The 20,919-nt window shown below is 61.2% G+C and overlaps 3 protein-coding genes across 10 annotated transcripts in view; 2 read left to right on the top strand and 1 right to left on the bottom strand.

Annotated features, from left to right (window-relative positions):
• The first annotated feature begins 719 nt into the window (after window positions 1-719).
• Window positions 720-12,060, top strand: LSM14B (LSM family member 14B). 4 transcript variants are annotated; one of them, XM_045444050.1, is made up of 10 exons: window positions 725-1,038; window positions 2,771-2,934; window positions 4,013-4,148; window positions 4,907-5,023; window positions 6,993-7,160; window positions 7,410-7,487; window positions 7,710-7,871; window positions 8,169-8,319; window positions 10,091-10,276; window positions 10,858-12,060. In XM_045444050.1, exons 1-9 carry the CDS (start codon window positions 912-914, stop codon window positions 10,260-10,262), a joined length of 1,275 nt encoding a protein of 424 aa, XP_045300006.1. In that variant the 5' UTR covers window positions 725-911; the 3' UTR covers window positions 10,263-10,276; window positions 10,858-12,060. The 4 variants fall into 4 exon arrangements, with proteins under 4 accessions (XP_045300009.1, XP_045300008.1, XP_045300007.1 ...); XM_045444053.1 differs by lacking the exon at window positions 4,907-5,023 and having other exon boundaries at window positions 720-1,038; XM_045444052.1 differs by lacking the exon at window positions 7,410-7,487 and having other exon boundaries at window positions 722-1,038.
• Window positions 12,061-13,649: 1,589 nt separating this feature from the next.
• On the bottom strand, window positions 13,650-19,446 carry PSMA7 (proteasome 20S subunit alpha 7). Its single transcript, XM_045444058.1, has 7 exons — window positions 19,191-19,446; window positions 16,910-17,036; window positions 16,239-16,363; window positions 15,472-15,594; window positions 14,893-15,012; window positions 14,276-14,338; window positions 13,650-13,865 (listed from the first exon to the last, which is right to left on the bottom strand). The coding sequence occupies exons 1-7, from the start codon at window positions 19,284-19,286 to the stop codon at window positions 13,773-13,775; spliced, it is 747 nt and encodes a 248-aa protein (XP_045300014.1). The 5' UTR covers window positions 19,287-19,446; the 3' UTR covers window positions 13,650-13,772.
• Window positions 19,447-19,630: 184 nt separating this feature from the next.
• SS18L1 (SS18L1 subunit of BAF chromatin remodeling complex) overlaps window positions 19,631-20,919 on the top strand; it is a 30,443-nt gene continuing 29,154 nt past the window's right edge. The window contains exons 1-2 of one of the 5 annotated variants that reach the window (XM_045444048.1): window positions 19,638-19,875; window positions 20,255-20,327. Coding sequence is in view for 3 of the 5 variants with exons in the window: in XM_045444046.1 (XP_045300002.1) it covers window positions 19,807-19,875 (69 nt within the window). In the remaining 2 variants the exon portion in view is untranslated. Of the gene's footprint in view, window positions 19,876-20,254; window positions 20,328-20,919 lie in introns of all 5 variants that reach the window. The other 4 variants (XM_045444044.1, XM_045444046.1, XM_045444043.1 and 1 more) reach the window with 4 other exon arrangements.

Genomic DNA, 20,919 nt, shown 5'->3' with positions numbered 1-20,919 from the left:
ACACCCTGAACTCCGCCTTCACCTTCCGAGACAAGGACTCCCGTCTCCCCGCCTCCACTCGTAGGCAGGGACCCTGAACCCCGCCTTCACCTCGCTGGACAGGGAGACCTGGCCCCTGCCTCCACGTCACGGTTAGGGACCTCGGCCCCCGCACCCCGCCTCCACGTCGCGGGCAGAAACCCGCAGCCCTCGCCTCCGCCCGCCCCACCCCCACCCCCCCGGGCAGGGACTCCGGCCCGCCGGTGCTTTAGAACGGGAGGGACGGGGCGCACCCCGGCCGGGCGACCTTCCAGCCCAGGACAGGGGAAGCTCTTCTGGTCTCTTCGGCGGAGACGATGTGGAGCTCGGGAGACTGCTCTCAAGAACTGGCGCCCAGGGCTTCGCCGCCGCGCTCCGCCCCCCGGCCCCGCCCCTCCAGCTTGGCCCCCCCGCCCCCTGCCTGCGCACGCGCGCTCCGCCCCTCCCGATTCCCACCCCTCCCCCCGAGCCTGCCAGCCAGGTCTCGTGCTCCCACCCCGCGCGGGGCCCGCCGGGAGTTGGCCGAGGAGGGGGCGGAGAGCCGGGGGAAGCCCGCCCGGGCTCACGGCGCGTGCTGCGCAGGCGCGGAGAGCGGGCCCGCCCCCAGGCAAGCGGCGCGGCCATATTTAAAGGGAGGCAGGCGCGGCTATCCAATGGGCGGCGAGCGTGCGGGGGCGGGGCGTGGCGGCGCTAGGCCCCGGATGTGGCTGCTGCGGCCCCTCCTCCCCCGCGCTCCCCTCAGAGCCCCCGGCCGCGCGCCGCCGCTTGCTCGCTGGTCCCCGCGCAGGCCCGTCGGGCGACGGTGAGGAGGCGCCGAGGCGGAGGAGCGGGCGGCGGCGGCGAGGCGACCGCGCGGAGGCGAGTGGGCCAGGCCCAGCCGGGCGGCCGCCGCCATGAGCGGCTCCTCGGGCACCCCGTACCTGGGCAGCAAGATCAGCCTCATCTCCAAGGCGCAGATCCGCTACGAGGGCATCCTCTACACCATCGACACGGACAACTCCACCGTGGCGCTCGCCAAAGGTAGCGGCCCCGCGGCCGCCCCAACCGCCCCGGCCCCCGGGCGCCAACAGCCGGTGGGCGCCGTCGCCTCCCCCCCCCCCGCTCCAGGCGACCCCCACCTCCTCGGACGCTTCCTCCCCCGCGAAGCCCCCCCTCCCCCGCCGGGCTCGGCCGGCACAATGGTCTCCCCCGGCCCCGGCGGCGGGTTATTGTGCGCGGCCGGCCCGCCCAGCCCGAGGGTGGGGGGGGGGGGGGAGGTGGGGGCGGGTCCAGCTCCCACTGCGCCGCCCCCTCCTCCGCGCAGCCCACCTCTGCAGGTGGCGGGCCGGTGCTGCTGGGCTGGGCGGAGGGGGCGGCGGGCGCCGAGATCCCGGTCCCTGCGGAGGAGGGGCGGGGCGAGGGGCCTGAGGCTCCCCGGGGCCTCCCCAGAACGCTACTCCTGTGAGCCCTTCTGGAACCTATTAAGCAGCTGGGGCCTTGAGCCTGAACAAACACCACGTCTTAATGGAGCCTCCTGCCGGGAGAGGAGCATCGGTCGGCTGCTAGGTGCCCCCACTTAAAGCGCTCTCCTGCCCTAATGCAGACGTTCAGTCTGTGGCTTTCCCCTTTTGTGGCCGACCCTTCCCTGGAGGCGCCGTGAGCACCCTGAAGCCCCCGCCAGACGTAGAGGCAGGAGGCTGGAATGTGGCTCTAGGGGAGTCCAGAATCTTTTCCAGGCTTGTAGAGGCAGGAGGAGGTGGCTCAAAGTTTCTTTGTCTTCATCCTCCGGGGGAAGATGGCGAGTGTCCTTCCCTTGCCTCTTGGAGAGAAGTGCCGGGTGCAGCCAGGGCTGCAGAAACCCTGGGTGTTTGATGGGTGTCGTTGGGCCTGTGAGGGTCAGGGCACGGCGTCCCTGTTTCCCACGTCAGAGGGAGCCTTGGGCCTTCAGGACGCAGTCATTCCAAACTCCGGGCATACCTCCTAAAGTCTGGCGCTCGAGTTCTAGGAGAGACCAATTGCGTGGCTCCAGGACAGAATCCAGAGTTGCAAGGTTATGTGTTGACGTATACCCTTGGCACTTGAGTGTATCTGGCATGCCATCCTCGTTGGAGAAACTGAGGCCCAGAGCCTCTGGTCCTTAGCAGGAGTTGTGCTCAGATTAGATAGAGGCTGCTTCGAGCCCAGCTCTGCCCCCAGAGCCTGAACCCTGCTGGGAAGGGTGCATACCCCAAGAAGGCCTTCAGGCAGACCCAGGCTGGCGGTGGTGTGGGTCCAGGCTCTGAGCCCGCTTCTCCCGTTGTTTCTGTGAGAGCCCCTCCCGGGGAGGGTGCGGGTAACAAGCCCACAGGCTTCTCGCCTAACAAAACAAACTCCCAGGGGTGACGTGCGGCGAGGTTTCAGGCAAAAAGCAGCTGGCGGGCTGTTTAATCTCGGAAGTCGGGTGTAGAGGGGTGTTCCGCAAAGTGGACTGTTTGCTCAGGGCGCTGGCCCTCCTGTGCTCACACTTGAGAACCGTCAACTTCAGGGGACTGTGGGCCTCAGAACTCGTTAACTTGTCTTTGGGCCCCGAACCTTCTGGAGCATTGCCAGCCGGGGTCTTGTAGGCATTGTGCTCTGGAAACTGGGGGGCGGAGTAGCCGTTGGGAGGTGGACCGAGGGTGGTGTGCAGGGCAGGGCCGGGCACAGAGTGCCCGAGGGCTGCAGTGCAGGAGGATGGATTGAACGCCCTTGGCCGAGGACGACAACCTAACCCTTCTCTCTCTCAACTCCCAAGTGAGGTCTTTCGGTACCGAAGACCGTCCCACAGATAGGCCGGCCCCCCCGCGAGAGGAGATCTATGAGTACATCATTTTCCGGGGAAGTGATATCAAAGATATCACCGTGTGTGAGCCTCCGAAAGCCCAGCACACGCTCCCGCAGGACCCTGCTATCGTCCAAGTAAGTGTGCTGCCCTGCTCCCGACGTGGGCACGCTTTCCGAGAGGTGCCGCTTTCCAAGTGGAACTTGGTGTCCTCTGTCTGGCGGGAGCGCTCGACTCGAGGAATAGCCTTTCAATGAAAAGTGGTTTAATTTCTGCACAGGCTGTTGCTGCAGAAAGTCTTAACCTCAGCTTGCGGTGTCGTGTGTTGTAGAGTGAGACTCTCCGTGTGTGCGAGTGTGTGTGTGTGTGTGTGTGTGTCTGTGTGTGTGTGAGAGAGAGAGAGAGAGAAGGGGGTGGTGCTTCTAGTCTTCCGGGGAGGCTTGGGGAATCATGTTTGTCCTTACTGTTGGGTCGAGACAGCAGGACTTGCTCTCCTGACGTCGTCTGGATTTTAAACCCCAGTGTCGTGGGACATGGACCTTGCGGTTCTTATGCCGTATACGTGCCTCCTGCATTAGGGCAGAATTTGCCCAGGATTACCGGGGAGCCTAGCTTAATGTTTTCTTGACTTGCACATCTGAATATTCATTGGTCGCTCCGAGGCTGCTTCTGCGGGAGGCTCTGGCTGAGGGAGCTCCCTGGGAGGTAGCATGCTTGGGGGGGCTCTGGGGACATGTGGAGAAGCCCCGGGCCAGACCTATGAAAGGTCTGGAGGGAGACTTCTCAGAGACTTCAGAAGAGGCAAGTACCTGAGTCAGGCCTCGGGGCACAAAGAGGTCTTTGGGGAGCAACAGGCAGCAGCGTCCCTGAGGGTATGGGGACCGGAGAGGTGTCGCACGTGTGGGAACTGTGTGGCTGGGCTGCTGCGTGTTGGGGGCAGGGCCAAATCTCGGATGGCAAGTCTGCCCTCTTACAGAGGCTAAACTAGGGAACGACAGCCGATGGGGAGCCATCTGAGGGGTTAACTGAGTTAGGGGAAATTCCGGTCAGAGTGACCCGGACGGGCGAACCTGGCTACGGGATGTGGGAAAGGCAGCTCTGAGCTCCCTTAGGTGGTTCTGGAGGCTTGGCCCCCACGACCCCGGGCCTCCAGGAACACAGGCAGACAAGTCTGACTGCTCTGCGCTGCTCTCATCTGTGTGTCTCGTTGGCCAGTCTTCCCTGGGCTCGGGCTCGGCCTCCTCCTTCCAGCCACACGTGCCTTACAGCCCCTTCAGAGGGATGCCGCCCTACAGCCAGCTGGCTGCCAGCTCTCTGCTTAGCCAGCAGTACGCCGCTTCCTTGGGTCTAGGTGAGTAACCTGTTTCTGTCTGCTAAACTCGCGCCGTGATCTCCAGGAGGCGGGGCCGCAGACCCTGATCGTGGGGACACCCTGTTCCTGGCCTGTTCTGCTTGCTCCGCACGCTCAGCACGGCACTCAGTGCAACTTGAACCCGTTAGAACGCCGGCTAACTCTTCAATTGAGAGTAAAAGAGTTCGTCTGACTTTGGGGACAGATGAGTCAAATCAAAATTCATTTGAAACGCCAGCCTGGGTCTGGGTGGAAGTCACGGCATGTTTGCTTCAATAAGAAACAACTGGTTTTGTGATTACGGATGGGCTCCAACTATTGACACCTTTGGAAGCCTGTAAACGCAAAAAGCTGAATCGATACCCATCCGTTAGGCATTTTGCTGTCCCTGCTTTGCTCAAAAGTTCCGTCCCCCGAGGTGGGTCGGTCCTGGAATGAGGTTCTCTTCTGCACGTGTAGCGTGACAGTCTGCCTGGCCCCGGACGCAGCTTTGCGAGGCGTTCAAACCCTGGAGTCGGCAGGCTCCTACCCCAGCCCGGGGCTGTGGGCAGGCCCTGCAGACCTGCTCTTGGGCCGCTCCTGAGTCACGCTGTCCGGACTGCTGCTCTGCCTGGCTCACGGTGTTTCTAGAATAGGTTTGTGTGAGCCACGTGTCCCGTGAGAGGTTGCTTGGCTCTTCCGAGCTTGCTGGACACGGGACCGGTGTCTCGTTACTTACTTGCGTACTTTCTCTTTTGCTCTCCTCTGTCTTCCTTTAGAGAAGCTGGTGAGCCCTCCAGCCTCGGCCGCAGCTTCCAGCCCTAGCTCTTCTCCGTCTCCACAGCCCGCCTCAGAGCTTGACGTGTCCTCAGAGCCACATCAGCTCACCTCCAAGGGTAACCGCAGTCGGGGAGAGCTGCATGCTGTCTTGCCGTCCTGAGAGCAAGGGGGTAAACCAGTAGCCCAGAGCGACAGTGGCTGTAGTAGATGCTTTGCCAAGCCCGAGGGTCAATTCAGCTGCTTCCATGTGGTTCAATACGTAGTCGTGACTTACTAACGAGCTCGCACGGTTTTAAAGAAGGCGTTAGAACTGACCCGGAACTTGTTCACTCCCCCCCTGGGTCCAGGGTCTGCTTGGACCTGGATCGAGACTACCAAATGTGGGAGGCTTTGCACAGAAAGCCTTTCCCTGGGGTTTCAGCTGGCCCAGAATGTGTTCTAGATTGCTGGGTGACACTGCAGGGGAGCGTCCCTAAGAAACTCACATGCTGTTCTGGGAGCCGCGTGGCGTATTCGTCACCCTTCCGAGAGGCCTCGGGTGTCTTTCTAACGTGAAGCCCCGTTAGAATTGGGAGATGCGCTCGAGCAGGGGAACGGCGTGGGCCGAGTGACCAGCTTGTTAATGCCGGGGTGCACTGCCTGTCTCAGCTGGGCCGTGGCACCTGTTGGGGCTTCTTGGTCTTTCTTGATGTTCTTCTCGTTTCTCTGAGAGCTGAGGTTCAGGTGCCTGACTGGGTAGAGCACCATGCCCTGCCCTCCCACTGCGGAGGCTCGGTCCAGGGTCGCACCCAGAGCATCCATGCCAGTCTCTTATTTTGCACGTGTTGCTTTCCGTTCCCACACGGATGCCAGTGTGTCCCTGACGTAGAAGCAGTGGTGTTTTTGCCCAGTTAAAGTTTACGTTAGACGGTTTGTTCTTTGAATTGTTGGTGTAAAGCTGCTCTCAGGGGAGGGTGGTTTGTCGATGGTTTTGTTTTATCAAGAACGGGTGGGCCTGAGTCTCACCCCCATCGAGTTAGAGTGTGGCAGGAACAGCCGGGCTGCGTTCCTGGGAGGGCCCTGCTGGGCAAGGTGGCAGGCCGGGGAGGGGGCTCCAGCGTGGTCCTGTCACAGGACACCTGCGCGCGCCAGTATGCGAGGCCGTCCAGCTTGCCTTGGGAGCTCTTCTCTTGATCTGGTCGTGAGGAAGGATTCACAGTAACTGCCTTAGTTTCTGTCTCACGTGAAAAACCAGAAAGCTGAAATAGCCAATTTTCACGCGTAATGGGCCGTCTCTCCTGATGGTGACCTCCGTGCTCAGGGCCCAGGTTTTGTGCCTCAGAGCTCTGTATGCCTCCGCCCAGCCCCACAGTGCCCCGTTTAGACGGTACGGGGCGGGGGGTGGGGGGGGGGTAGGGGGACGGACCAGTGTGGGTGGCGTGCCCTCTCCCCCTTCCTGCCTCAGAGGACACCTCGGGAGCTGGGACCTCCGCCGAGGGCTGAGACTGCAGTGTTGTAGGGACAGACTCTGGTACGGCCCCACCACCAAGGGCAGCCTGGGAGCCTTCGTCTCTTCAAGATGCACTGCTTTTCTGTAGTCGGGTCTTATCACACCATTCTTTTTGGTTTTGTTATGCTTCAAGCAGAAACGACCGCGTTCTAGAGCTTAACTTTAAAGAATGACCGTTTACTAGAAGATCCCAGACTGGGATGGTTCTTGTCCAGCGTGGACCAGAACAAAACAAATTCCCAGACCGTGAATTTGCCAGCATCTTGGAACCAAGGAGCCCCCTCGGGCTTAGAGCTTGTGTGGTTTTTGGAAAGCTGTTTTCTAAACCACCTGGGAAGTGTTCGTTTCTGGCAGGGTGTTTTTGTCTCCTCGGGGTTACCTAGGTTGGGGATCGGGGGCTCAGGGCTCCCTGGTGAGCTGGCCTTGTGGCCGCCGGGCTAGTCACGGGAGGGGATGGTCCGGGAAGCTCTGCCAGACTTGGGAGAGTCTCGAGGTGGTGCCTTCAACTGCCCGGCCTGCCGCCCCGAGGGAGGGGCTGGAGGGCCGTGAGGTTTTCTCCTCTCTGGTCTTCAGCGCTCCTTCCCTTCCCATCTCAGGAGCTGGTTTTCCATCCATCCCAGTCGGCAAGAGCCCCATGGTGGAGCAGGCCGTCCAGACTGGTTCTGTCGATAACCTGAATGCCAAAAAGCTGTTACCTGGCAAGGCCACCGTGGGGATGCAGCTGAACGGGCGCCCGGCCCAGCCAGGCGGCAAGACCACCAGCGGTACTTGTCCCTTCCCGTCCTGGTGTCCGCTTCACCGCCTCAGAGTGGCGCCCTGCTTCCTGGGGTTCTCTTTTCTGTCTTCTTTCTTTTTCATTCAAAAGCCCGCACCCCCTGCCCCCCATCGTAAACACCACGTGTTCTCGCAGGGCCTGCCCTTGCTGCGTGGCCCCTGTGCTAGCGCCACCCCGCTTCCGTCGCTGGGCTCTGCTTCGGTGGGCGCTTGCCTTACTCTTTCCTTTTGCGCCTTAGATGTAGTTCAGCCGACAGCTGTGCAGAGTCAAGGGCAGGTGAACGACGAGAACAGAAGACCTCAGAGGAGGAGATCAGGTAACAGCTGTTGTTGCCACCTGAGTTCCGGGGAGCCGCGGGCCACCCGGCTGTGCTCCGCTTCTCTGCTCGCCCCTCTGCTTGGTCTCTGTGGGTGACGGCTTTGGGGTGCTGGGGCTCAGTGTCCGCTTCCGTGTGCCTTGTCCCCTCTTTGTCACCCATCTCACTGGAGTAACGTCAGCTCGGCGGCTCACCAGTCACGGCTTTCCTTCCTTCCCCCAGGGAACAGACGAACGAGGAATCGCTCCAGAGGGCAAAACCGCCCGACTAACGTCAAAGAGAACACGATCAAGTTTGAAGGCGACTTTGATTTTGAGAGTGCAAACGCCCAGTTCAACAGAGAGGAGCTGGACAAAGAGTTTAAGAAGAAACTGAATTTTAAAGGTGTTTGGCGTTATGCAGAGGGTGCCTCCCCACCAAGGAGTGTCTGTAGCTGCAGGTGCAAGACAGATGGGTGGGGGCGGGGCAGGTGCGGAAGCGGCGCCATCTAAGGAATTCCTGAGTGAGGACGAGGCTTGGGGTAATGCGCAAACTGCTCGTGGGTGAGAAGCAAGCTACACGGCTGGGGGGGGGGGGTGGGCCTCCTCCCCCCCCCCCCCATGTGCTTGGCCTGAGGACAGCTGACCAGGGGCCCGCCCTGGCCGAGGGAGGCATCACCGTGTACTCTGCTTCTCTCTGCAGATGACAAAGCTGAGAAGGGGGACGAGAAGGACCCAGCGGTGGTGACCCAGAGTGACGAGGCTCCTGCTGAGGAAGACCACCTGGGGCCCAACTGCTACTATGACAAGTCCAAGTCCTTCTTTGACAACATCTCTTCTGAGCTCAAGACCAGGTCAGGGGGCCTGGTGAGGGGGCCGGGCTCGGGGCTGGCGAGGCCTGGATGAGCTGGCAGGAAGACACTCATTCTGCCTCAAAACTCCGGAGCCTGGGCCATGCTCTCTTGAAGACCAGACTCCCGTCTAAGTTCAGGACAAACCTAAGATCCTCCTCCTGTTTCTGCCGTGGGAGTACACCGGTCCCGGTGGCGCCAGCAGGAGGCAGCGCGGAACCCCTGACAGTCACAGGCACCTGAGGGTCGGACCGAGGTCCGGCCTCCGCTTCCATCTTGGCTCTGCTACTCTGTTGTCCACTGAGGCTGAGTTCGGCACCATGCTCCCCAGCTGAGTGATGGGTCGTTCGGTCACACGCCGCCTTGTCCTGGCAGCCGACCCGGTGGCCTGAGGCCCTTGCTGCCTGCAGCAGCTGGCCTGCGTGTTCGGCTCCCGACTGCTTGAGACTGGGGACCTGGGCGTGCAGTTAGAGCCCCTGGAGACTGGTGCTCAGAGGTTACCCTGCGAGCAAGCTAGACAGTATAGAAGGGGCAGGCACAGAAACCTGTGTGCACTCATTCCGCAAACGGAATGCCAGACACGCTGCTGGGCATCGAGGGCACAGCACACACTGGGGCCCTGCTGTCCTATGTTTCAATCCCGGCAGGGAAAGTAGAGAGTACGTGTGCGAGTAGGATAGAAACGCGTCTGGGCACGGGCAGGAGGAGGCTGGGCAGGGCCTGGGGGGGGAAGGTAAAGGTAAACCGAGTACGGAGGTGTCACACCGTGTGGTGCTGGGAGCGCTCGTGGGTGGACGGAGGAAGCTTCTGCACACGGGCCGCCTGCCAGGCGTCTGCCACACGCCGGAGCAGAGTCCCAAGAGAGGCGGTCAGGGATGAAGGGGGCGCGTGCGAGCAGGGCGAGTAGGTCACGGTGACGACCAGCTTGGGTGCCGGGAGCTGTGGGCGGCTGTCCAGGTTGGAGCTGAGGGCGGTGCCGGTTGACCTCTCCCCCGTCTCCGCTGAGGATGCCGAAGGCAGGCAGAGGGGCCGGTGGCCCCCCGGAGGCCTGTGCAGTAGTCCTGGGGCCTCGGAATCGGGTGGTGGCAGCGGCGGAGGAGAGCTCGGCTGCTGACTCTGCTTTGCAGGGGGAGCGGACCGGGTTTGCTGACAGGTTGTGAGGGGAACCACGACAGACGACCGTCGGGGTTGTCGGGCTGGGCGGGTGGAGGGTGCAGCTGCTGGCTCTCTAAGCGAGGCCAGGGGGCAGTAGAGCGGGAGCTCTGTGCCTGTAAGCGGACGTGGGGCCCTCACCTGGGACACAGAGGTGGGTGCTGGCCGCATCCTCAGTACGAAGGGTGCTGAGTGGTGCGTGGTGTCATTGCCGTGGCCCCACCATCCCCAGGGTGTAAGCCTCATATTCTTGGAGATCCCGCTCCATCTAGCCCAGCCCTCTCCTCACATACTAGAAACTTCTCTGCGGAGGGGTCTGTGGTACGCTCCAGGTCTCGGAACCTGCCTGGGCACTGCCTAGTGTCACGCACTCACCTGTCGATAAAGGCAGGAGAGTTCATGCTGGGCAGCCCCGGGGTGCCCGGTGAGCAGCAGACCCCGTTGGCAGTGTGGCCGGGAGCACCCGCAGGGTGGGCTCTCTGGCTGCGGGGTCCTGACTGGGTCACCCCCTCTGATGGCTCCACCTGCCGGTCCTTCCCCCGCACCCCCTCCCTGTGCTGGCTCAGGAAGCTGTGACCAGATGCCGGCCGCAGTCGGTCTCACGCACCTGTCTGTGGTCCAGTTCTAGGCGGACTACGTGGGCCGAAGAGCGGAAGCTCAACACGGAGACTTTCGGGGTATCGGGAAGGTTTCTTCGTGGCCGTAGCTTCAGGGGTGGATTTCGAGGGGGCAGGGGCAACGGTACAACCCGCCGCAACCCAACTTCCCACAGAGCTGGGACCGGCAGGGTGTAAGGATGGGGCCGCAGGTGAGTGACGGAAGGGGGCTCCTGGACCCGGTGGTGGGAGGGCGTTGGGGGGGCACTGCCTGTGGGCACCCTCCTCGGGAAGAGCTTAGGAGCCCTGGAGCCGGCGGCCCTGGCTTCCAGCAAGAGGAGGAGCCTGCGGGAATTGGGGCCGAGATGAGGGCCCTGGCCCTCTGAATCACCTGGGGGGCTCCTAGGGACGGCAGGCGCCCGAAGCGCGGGTCCGGGCGTGGGGGCTGGGCGCGGGCTACTGCAGTGTGGTCGGCAAGGACTGCCGTCACCAGCTGGCCTCCCTGCCCCGCAGGGACCCCCAGGTACGCGTGAACAAGGTCCCATCCACCCGTGTGCCCCGTGGGTCTGGGCGGGCAGTGGGCTACAGGTGTGCCCAGTGTGTACAAAGGTGATTTTCATCGTTGATTGGGACTGGAAAGTCTGGGGAGCCCTGGCCTGACTGGGGTGGGAGGGAAGCTGAGCACCCTCGTTCTCCCCAGGACCCTGTGTGCCTGGCTCCTGCCAGGGGGGCGGGGGCTGCCGAGTGGGACGTGCTGAGCGTGCTCACGTAGTGTCCTGTCCCTTTCTCGCAGGTGCCTGCGGAAGCAGCACGGAAACGAAGCTGTGTCTGAGGTTATCGGAAAACGCTGCACTTACTTGGGAGACGTGGGTCACTTTGTTTACCGAGTTTGGAAAATTCCCGTACTACTACTTATGTTTTGGACTTAATTGGACTTGGACGTGGTCTGAGTTAGAACCACTTGTTTGGGGGAAGTATTCGTGGGTAACCTCTTTGAGGTATCTTGGCCTGTCTTTCCTCTTTAGTTGCACACAACCTAATTCTAAGGTTTTGGTATTTTGGAAAAAGGTTTCTAGAGCAAAAGCTTGATCCTCACTTTGTGACTTTTTTTGTGTGACAGCTTTGACTTTTTTAAAGTGGAGCCAAATCTCATTCGACAAACGTGGCAGCCAGTTGCATCTTTATAACCCAACTGGCCTCTGGTGCTGCTGGCCTGGCACCCCCCAGTGCCGTAGGTTGGGGTCTCAGGAGTCAGGCAGGGCCAGCCTGGGGACGTGCGGGGGTGGGTGGGCCTGGGCAGGGAGAGTGGGGGTGTCCCACGGATCATGTTGTAGAAGCAAACCAGACAACCCTTGCATCCAGAGCCGTGATGTCAAGGTTGAGGGCTGGTGGGTGGTGGGGGCGGGGTGTGGGGGGGCTAAGTCCTGGAGGCTTAGGAAGGGGTCCTGAACGTGAGCTAGGAACTGTTGCTCAGAGCCTGGCTTCCATAGGAATCAGTGTTGGGGACCAAAGCCCTGTGGTGTCCCCACCCTTCCTGCCCCGTCCCTGCCATCCCCTGACCCAGGCCAGTCACTGTTGGACCCTGGCCACCGTTCAGTGTCTCATCCACTTGGAAACGAGCCAGTCTTTTTTGCAAGGTCGGTTGACCGAGAACATATTTCTTCTTGATTGTAAATAGTTCTGTGTTTTTGTTTTACAGGTGGGTAGAGGGAGGGTGGGGAATATAAATTTGTTGCATGAGTAAATGGGTCAGACCTTTAGTATAAGCATGCGCCCTTCTGATGGACAGGGCATTGTGTTGAACATAAGCACCTTGGTAACTAAACCCCTTTAAATAGCTATAAAGGTTTTAGTTCTGTATTGATTCAGTTACTGTAAAAGCTTGGGTTTATTTTTGTAGGACTTAATGGCTAAGAATTAGAACCTAGCAATGGGTTGCTCTGTTGGAGTAATGTAAATTGTAATTATAAATAAACGTGCAAACCTTTAAAACTTTCTTCTCTGCTCTGAGAGTAAAATCGTTCTGTTGGTTGTGCTGCTGGAGTCCTATCCTGTCTGCCGTGCCCGTCCCGAGGCAGGAGCTGTTCAGGCCTCGCGCTAATAGGCTCCTTGGCGACATCTGCTCTCGAGTGACGTTGACCCGGTTGGTCTGGGTAAAGGGCATGAGCCAGCCCGAGTGTGCAGCGGGCCAGCTTCCCAGAACAAGGGGCTCTGCTCTCCAGACATGGGACAAGAGCTGGTTCTAAAAGCTCTGTCCACAGTAAACCTGCCTGGGAGATGCCTGCCCACCCCCCACCCCCACCCCCCCACCCCCCCACCCCAGGCTGCTTGGAGCTCCTGTGTCCTCTGTGCCCTGTGGCCTGTTCCAGGGTTGGACCCCGCACCATCCAGAAGACGTGGCTGTTTGGACCAAAAGCGCCCCGCATCACTGAAATGGGTTTCTGGGGGTCTTTGAAAGGCCCGCCCCATCCACCGTGTCACCGCTCCCTCGGTGCCTGCCTGTGGTTCCGCTGGGCCCAGAGCAGGCCCAAGCAGCGGGGGGCTGGCCTGCAATGGCACGGCACCGTGGTCAGTTTCACAATTTCAACAAGTTCTTAGCAACCTTCTTTTTGGGGGAAACAACTGACATCCTTGGCCAATAAAATGTTAAAATCTTCCATAGTCAGATGCAGGTGGCCAAAACACGAATCCTCCACGAAGTAGGTGACTCAGCGGTCGCACTAGGCAGGTTACCACAATGACTAACTTCACTACTGACGCTCTATGCTGACGTTTTGACAATTCTACATTTTACACTGAGCTCAAAACGTATCTGGGCGTTTTTACTCCTTTCTAAATCAAATATATATGTGCCATTCAGTGAGAACCCAGTGAGGGAAGCTGCAGACGGAGGTGGGAGCAGCGCCCTGGAATCCCAAGGGCACAGCCGGCAGGGCAGCCGGCCCAGGGACTCAAAGAGCCCTTTGTGCCATCGCCTGGTGGGGCAGGGGTGCCCGACGGTGGTCCTGTCACGGGGACTGGTGGCAGAGCTTCCTGTGAAGCTGTGAAGCTGCAGGGGTGAGGGCGAGGCTGCTGCTGGCTGGAACCTGGAAGGGCCACCTCTGGCGGGAGAGCAAGCACAGGGGGCACAGGGGACAATCAGCACCAGGAACTCCAGGGAGAGCACACAGGTGCGAAGACTTGATCTAGGGAAACCAGGAACGACTCGTTCTGAACACGGCTGCTGCTCTGTGGGATCCTGAGTGAAAACCAACTGGGCGCCACGTGTTCCCTGACGTGTGTCCGTCAGGAAGGAACAAGGTCCGTCTGCTAGCCCCTCTGGGAAGAGAAACTCGGGAGTCTTGGCGTCTGTCTCTAATGCCGCGCGCCTGTCTACAGCAGCCGTCACGTTTGGCGTGTGCTCCTGGCACTGCTGGACTCCCAAACCGAAAAGCTGGACGCCCCTGGCCCGCCACCAGTAGCTTGGCGACTTCCAGAGCACAGAGGAGAGCGCAACACTAAGGAGAGCGCTCAGACGCAGCGAGGGGAAGACCCCCTTTCTACAGAGCCGTCCTGATTGCACCCAAGAGACACACGCTCTGAAGGAAAGGTTAACAAATAGGAAGTTTATTGCAGAACCCTTGGACAGTAGAGGAGCGGAGGGAAATGCCTATGTATCGCTTTGAAAATCCATGATTTGAATTTAAAAATCAATTCAAGATTTCATCATCATGATGCTTTCTTCTGTTTCTTCTTTTCGTTTTCCTCCTTCTCTTTCTCAATTTCAGCAACATACTTCTCAATTTCTTCAGGATTTAAAATCTACCAAAGGAAGTTTACAGTTAGCCTCCAAAGCACACAAGGCACCAGGGAACCAGCACCCCCTCTGGGGAGGAAAGCTCTGGGGCTCCAGCCACATGCACCTCACAGCAGCTTCTAACAGAAAAACTAGGGTGTGCGCGCCTGATCCGGGTGACACCGGTCAGCTTGCCACAGGCCTGCGGCAGCTTTTCAACGTGCCCAGCAGCCACGCGAGCCCCAGCCTCCCCCGGAGACCCACACGATGATGCTTACTCTTCCACTTGTTTGTGGGGAGCCTTGGGAAGAAATCTCCTGGAGCACAAGCGCCACAGGAGTAGGGTCCCTGTTCCCACCACCACCCCCCCCCCCGCCCCCGCACCATCCCTGGGGATGCTCCAGAGCAAAGGACACCAGACGACCTCGGTGATTACCTTGAGGGGTTGATCACGTCTCATGACAGCCAATTCAATGTTTTTGCCGCCAGACTGAACCACCTTGAAAAGCGAAGAATAAGGCCAGGTGCCTACCTGCATGGCACCAGCACCACCCGCCCCGCCACCCCTGCTTCCACACAGCAGCTAGGCTCCCAGCCCCCCTGCCCACCCCCCCCCCCCAAAGCCCAACAGCTGGACGCCAGCCTGGCCCTTCTGGCCACTCCCCTGCCTCTTTGGCTTTACCTGCCAGCATCTCCCAAGTACTGACAAAGCCCAAGGCCACAGCTCCCAGCCACTAGTCCCCATTCTCCTCATCCCCCAATCTTAGCAGCAGTGTGCTCTGAGTGGAAAGTTCCACACCTGCTGGCTCCCGTCCTGCCTCTGCCGCTCCTCACCTGAGCATGCCCTCGGACCAGCAACTCGGTCCTTGATTGCCCCAACCGCATGAGGGAGCTGACAGCACCGGGGCAGGGCCCGGCCGAGCAAGCCCTGGGGCGCCCAGCATTACCGCCAGCAGCCTCACCGCCCCCGCTCCTGCTGCCTGCACACAGCCGCCCACTTCTGTGCTGTCCATTCTGCCCAGCCCAAGCACCAGATTTCAAATGCAAACGTACTTCCAGGAGGGCCTTGATAACCAACTTAATGGTCAGATCGTCTGTCTCGATGGCTTCGTCAGTGTAATTCTTCTCCAGAAACTCACGCACGGACTTGGCGCCCCGGCCTATAGCATTAGCCTGAAAGAGGAATGTGTTCTACGGTGCGGGGCACGACAATCCAGAACCAGCCCGAGGACAAGACCGCAGCTGCCTGGGCCAGCCGTGTCAGAGGCAGCCTGGCCCCTTGGTCCTGCCCTATGGACTCCTTTCCCAAAGAGCTATTTGGAACTGGTGCTGATCCTCAGCCACGAGTGGGATTCTCCTTTGTTACTGAAAGACACACGGGTGACTGTGCTTCGCGCCACATACCCCCATTGCTCCCTATCCTTGGACACGGTCTCAAACAGCACTGCCCAATGACTCCTTCGCTCTATCAGCAGGAGCGTCACAGAACAAACGGGTAGTGAGTACGCGTGCACGCGCACCAGCAGGACACGGCCTCCTTACACCAGCAGGAGACCCGGTACCTTCCGGTGGCCTCTGCAACTTTTTACTGGCGAGACCGCCTGAAGACCCTCTGTTTTGTCAGGGCCTCACCTTCCAGGCATGGTACGTCCCCGAGGGGTCCGTCTGATAGAGTCTGGGGGTGCCGTCAAAGTCGAAACCCACGATGAGGGCGGAGATGCCGAACGGCCTGCGCCCATTGCTCTGCGTGTAGCGCTGGCGGGAGAAGGACCATGTTAATGCCTCAGCACGAAAGGCCCCGTGGAACCCACCCTAAGTCCCCCCTCTCTCTCTCTCTCTCTCTCTCTCACACACACACACACACGCACACGGCGTTCCCAACAGCTGAGCCTTCGCTGAAGGGATGGAGACATTCAAGTTATCTGCAGTTCCAACGATGAGGGACGTGAGCCCGGACTACTCAGCGGTCCTCCTTCTCTTGTGCAGTTTGGCTCAGAAAGGTGTGCAAGACCTGCCCACAACCGAACGCATCGTAGAGCACAACCGAGACCACTGGAGCCACTCTGACAACACACGCGCTTTGGCTACACACTTGACTTTAAAACGACCGGCACGTCACCAGAGGGTGGAGGTGGCTCTCAGCTCCTCCCAAATGCTTGGAAGCCAACCATTCAGGACATCAAGACAGAGACTACCATGTCCCTTCAGAAACGTGAATTTGGACCGTCCCACGCCACTAAACGCAAACAATGCCACCAAAGTGGATAACCTACGGCAAGTTACATTTGCACAAAGATCGGGACTGTGCGTGGAATTAGAGCAGTTTTCTGATTCCCCTGAAGGGACCTCTGCAAACAGGTACACACAGGTACCATGAACTACTGTGGCGGGATGCCCACCTGCTTCAGACTGGCAATGTAGCGGGTGATGTACTCCACGGTGACTGGGTCCTCCACGGTCAGCCGGTGGCTCTGGCACTCCACCCGGGCCCTGTTGATGACTATCCTCGCGTCCGCAGTGAGCCCTGCAACAGCACAAAGACTGCCACCGGAGCCACGCCTCATCGGCTCCCATCGGGGACGGCACAGGTCACACGACCACACGGCAGTTACATACTCCAGCCAGTCCTCTGAAACCCAGCTCTCCGGTCATCTGGGTGATGGACGCCGGGGTGATCGTCCTCTGGCTGTGCACAGAGGCCTCGGACAAGACACGTCAGTCCCTAGGTTAGTTTACGTAAATTGGGAGCTTGCTAGAGTGGACCCGCACAGAGGAGCTCGGGAAGCCACGAGAGTGCCCGGGGCACACATCATGCCCCACGGCAGGGAACTGTGGTCGGCGAAAGCCAGGCTCGCCAGGCCTGTCTCCAGACTGTGATCCAGTCATGCGCCGGCAACAGCAACGCCTCCCACCCCCGGAAGCTTTGGTGAAGCTGGCAAAGGTCCCAATCGACTCCTTTTAAACGACTTTAGTTTCCCCACTTTCCAGATCTTCCAAAAGCCAACCCGCTGAGACGGCCTCCAAAGTGCTAATAAGGGCCTCTGAGGACCAGGGCACGGGCCCCACTCACCTGCGAACGCCATGCAGACGTTGTCATCCAACGCGCAGATCTTGCGGACGGTTCTCTCATCCTGCAGTTTGGCCACCGATTTCTTCTCCACGCCCAGAACAACGATGTCCTTCCCTCGCACACCGACCTTCAATAAAAACCAACACGGTGCTTAAGAAAGCAACGAGAGGTTTTGCCATCAGGCTCAGGGCGCTTAGCAGATGGTAACCGGGACCTGCGAACACCCTGGGGGTGGGGGCCCCACGCTTCGCAGATCACAGATACTGACCCATTTCTGGCAGAGCTGGCCCAAGCATCACGACCTGGGCGCCCACTCCTGTGCACTGAACGTACTGATACGAAGTCTCAATTACAACACAGTAACTGTTGTGTATATACCTTCAACCGGGAGAATCAAAGAGACACATGCAAGGCTTTTAAGCCCGAGATCCTGACATTTGAGACAAATGCCTCGAAAGCAATGTTTCTGTAGTTGTGAAGCATATTAAAACCCACGCTGGGGGCACCTGGGTGGCTCGGTCAGTTAAGCATCCAGTTCTTGGTTTCCACTCAGGTCATGATCTCCCAGTGGCTTGTGAGATCGAGCCCCCGAGTCGGGCTCTGCGCTGGCAGTGCAGAGCCTGCTTGAGATTCTGCCCTTGCCCTGCTCACGTGTGCACACGCTCCCTCTCTAAGTAAAAAAAACATTGAAACAACACCCCCCCCCCCCCCCCCCCCCCCGCGGCACACCTGTGCACAGCTCTGGGGAAGGTCTGGTTTGCCCTCAAGTGGAAGGACAACTCTTAACATCTTAACAATTATTCCCAGGAATTAGCTTGCTCTCTGCATATAGCAGATCCTGTACAGGAGAGGAGGGCGTTTCGGAAACATGGAAAAATCTCCCACTGGACAAGTGATCCCTCGACCCCGTCAGGGCAGGATCGGATAGAAACGGGGCAACGCTCCAAGGAGCAACACATCTCAGCCCAGGCACTGCGGGCCCTGGGGCTGCCCTGCCCACCTCTACCCCTAGATGTCAGCTGGCAGCACTTCACAGGCAAAGAAACAGGTCTGCACCGGGTGGCAAACACCCCTTGGGGCGCAAAATTCCAGCCCGTGCCCCCCACCCCCACCCCCCGTCCCAGGCCACGGTGGAAAAACACCGATCTGTGTTTCTGACTTCAAGGCTCTTCATGCTCTTAGGTGACCCTCCAGGTTCCCCTGGGAAAAGGGAGCCAGGCTCAGAGATGCTGGGAGGATTAAGCAAAGCCACCCTGGCTGGCCCGAGGGAGTACGGGGGCCGGGGAGTGTCCAAGCAGCTCCTCTCCCAGTGTTCTTTAACCCGAGTTGGGCCAAAAGATGGATTTTGGACCTGAATTTCAGAAGAGATTCAGGAAATGAAAGCACTTCATCGCCCAGAGCTGTGTCCTTTTTCTCTGTGCCCGCGAACCTCCGAGACAGCAGCAGGTAAGAGGAAAACCAGTAACACCAGGAAACAGACCCACAGGTGTCTCAAACGCATCCCCCATCCAAATTTCAAATGGTGGCCCAAACGTCAGATCTGTGCTCAGATGGCAGCAGGAGAATGATCGCCAAGCTGCCCGACCCGGTGGAGGGCTCCCGGTGGCACCGCCGCCCCGGAGAGCCTGCTTCCCTTTGTTCCTGAAGCGCACCTGGGCTTCCAGGACCACTGCCGTCCCCAGTGGGGAAGTCCCCTGGCCGGGACCGCAGGGGTGCGGCTCACTTAAGTTGCTTACGGACGTGAAGGAGTCACCGAGCCAACAACGACCCAGCCCTGCTGCTAGGCGCCCGCACCCGCGCCCACGGCCCAGGGCCCAAGCAGGGCCCTGCAGGGTGACCCGCCAAAATGGCCGTCCCACGGCCGCTCATACACCCTGGAGACGCCCGAGGGAAAGAGAAACCGGTACTCCAAGGCTCAGCGCTCACACCGAGCGCGCCGGCCTCGCGAGCGCCCGTGCGAAGTCACTGGCACACATGTAGCACTGCCACCCTTCGGTGAGAACCCACCGGCAGGAGGGCAGTGGCCCCAGACTCTCCTGCGCCCGCCTGCGCGGCCGTCCCAGCATCCGCAGGTCCCAAACGGGCCCCCGCCCCGCTTCCTTCAGCGACACCAACGACCCCGGGGCTCCACGAGAGCCGCCCGAACAAAGCGCATCCCTACGGCGGAGGCCGTGAGCACGGGCGAACCCGGGCCGACCCCGGGAGCCCGGCGCGCACCAGCCTCCGCCGCCCCGCTCTCGCCACCCGCCCCGCACGCCAGGCCCCGCCGGCCGCCGCTCACCGCGGTCGAGCCCTTCTTCACGGCCTCCTGCGCGTACTCCACTTGGAAAAGGTGGCCGTCGGGCGAGAAGACGGTGATGGCGCGGTCGTAGCTCATGCCGGCGGCGCGGCGCGGCGGCGGCGGCGGCGGAGCCGGGGAAAAGCGCACACTCACGGCCGCGCGGCCCGCGATTCACGACGCCTCTGCTCCCGCGTCGCGCGCCTGCCCGCCCCCGCCGCCGCGCACTGCGCTGCTGGCGTCCGGCGCCTTACGGCGGCGTCGGGCGGCGTCAGGCGGCGTCCGGCTGACGTGCGCGCGCGTCGGGGCGGGGCCGGGCCGAACCACCGGCGACCGAGAGCGGGGGGCGGCTCGGTGGTGGAGGGCCGGGCGCGGGGCGCAGAGCGGCCGACGCGGGGCGCCGCCGGGGGCTCGGCCTGGGGGGGCGGACGGCGCGCGGGGGCGGCGGCGCGGCGGGCCCGGGGGCGACGCAGGGGCCGGCGGGGCGGGCGAGCCCACGGCGCGGCGCCCCCCGCGGCCCCCGCCCCCCCCCAGCGACTGCGGAGAATGAGCGCCCGGGGCCGCCGAGCGCCGCCGGAGCAGAAGCCCCGAGGAGCTCGGGCAGATCCCGCGCGCGACCATGTCGGTGGCCTTCGCGTCCGCCCGGCCGCGAGGCAAAGGGGAGGTCACGCAGCAAACCATCCAGAAGGTGGGCCGGGGCGGGCGCGCGAGGCCGGGGCGCGCGGGGCCGAGGCGCGGGCTGCCGGCGGGCGCGGGGCGCGAACAAAGCCGGGGCGCAGCCGACGGCCGCGACCCCGCCGCCCCCCGCGCCGCCCGCGCCCCGCTCGGCGGGGGGACGGAGCCCGGGCCCGCCCGGCGGGGCCGGGCCGGCGGCGGCCGGGGCGGCGCGGGCGGCGGCGGGGCCCCGGGCGCACGGGGGCCCGGCCCTGCGAGGCCCGCGGGGGCGCGTGGAGCGCGGGGCGCCGAGCCCGCGCGGCCCCGGAGCCCGGCCCGGAGCGCGGCAGCCCCGGGGCCGACCCGCCCGCCGCGCGCCGCGGCCCTTACTCGCGTGTCACATTGTTTTTCAGCCTGACACCCCGGCCAGCCTCCTCACCTAACAGAAACTTTACCGATTCGCTTTACAGCCTTTCCCCGCGTCCTGTAAGTTTGGCCTTGTGGTTTTACCGAGATCACGCTCACGTGGGTGTGGGGGCACCTTTACCAGAAGCCTTACGCTTTGGGTCCGGGATTTTAAGTCTTCTGTTTCTCCGTAGAAGGCAAGTTCAGAAGAAAATCGGTGTTAGCCATTCCCGTTTGCATTTTCTCGGCGTCTCTGGCAGCTGCCCTGGTTTCTTTTTCGCCCTGGGGAGTCTCGGGTCAGCGGTGCGCCTCGGTTCCCCACTGGCTGCTTCTCGCCGGCGGGGTTCGCCTTCACGACCGCGGCCCCTCTTGCTTAGGGGCTCGCCAGGACCTTGTGGACCTTGTCCTCTGCCTCTTGCCTGTCTGCAGACTGCCTTTGCTGCGGCCGGTTTTGGCGAGTGGACGTCAGCGAGCTGCGAACGGGAAAGAGCACCTGAGAAGGGGCAGAAGTGCGACGTTTGCGTTTGTTTAGTAAACACCGAGCACTTTCTGCATTGCCTGGCCCTGCTCGCCGGGCTTTACGGATCTTAACTCTTTGTGGCAGGCAGGTACTGTGTTCGTTTTACAGATAGGGAAACTGAGGCATAGTGAAGACAAGCGTGGTTGCTGTTAA

The sequence above is a fragment of the Leopardus geoffroyi genome, chromosome A3 (genome assembly GCF_018350155.1).
Source record: "Leopardus geoffroyi isolate Oge1 chromosome A3, O.geoffroyi_Oge1_pat1.0, whole genome shotgun sequence".
Taxonomy (NCBI): Eukaryota; Metazoa; Chordata; class Mammalia; order Carnivora; family Felidae; genus Leopardus; species Leopardus geoffroyi.
Note: the sequence above shows the minus strand (reverse complement) of the source record. Positions and strands in the feature narration are given on the sequence as shown.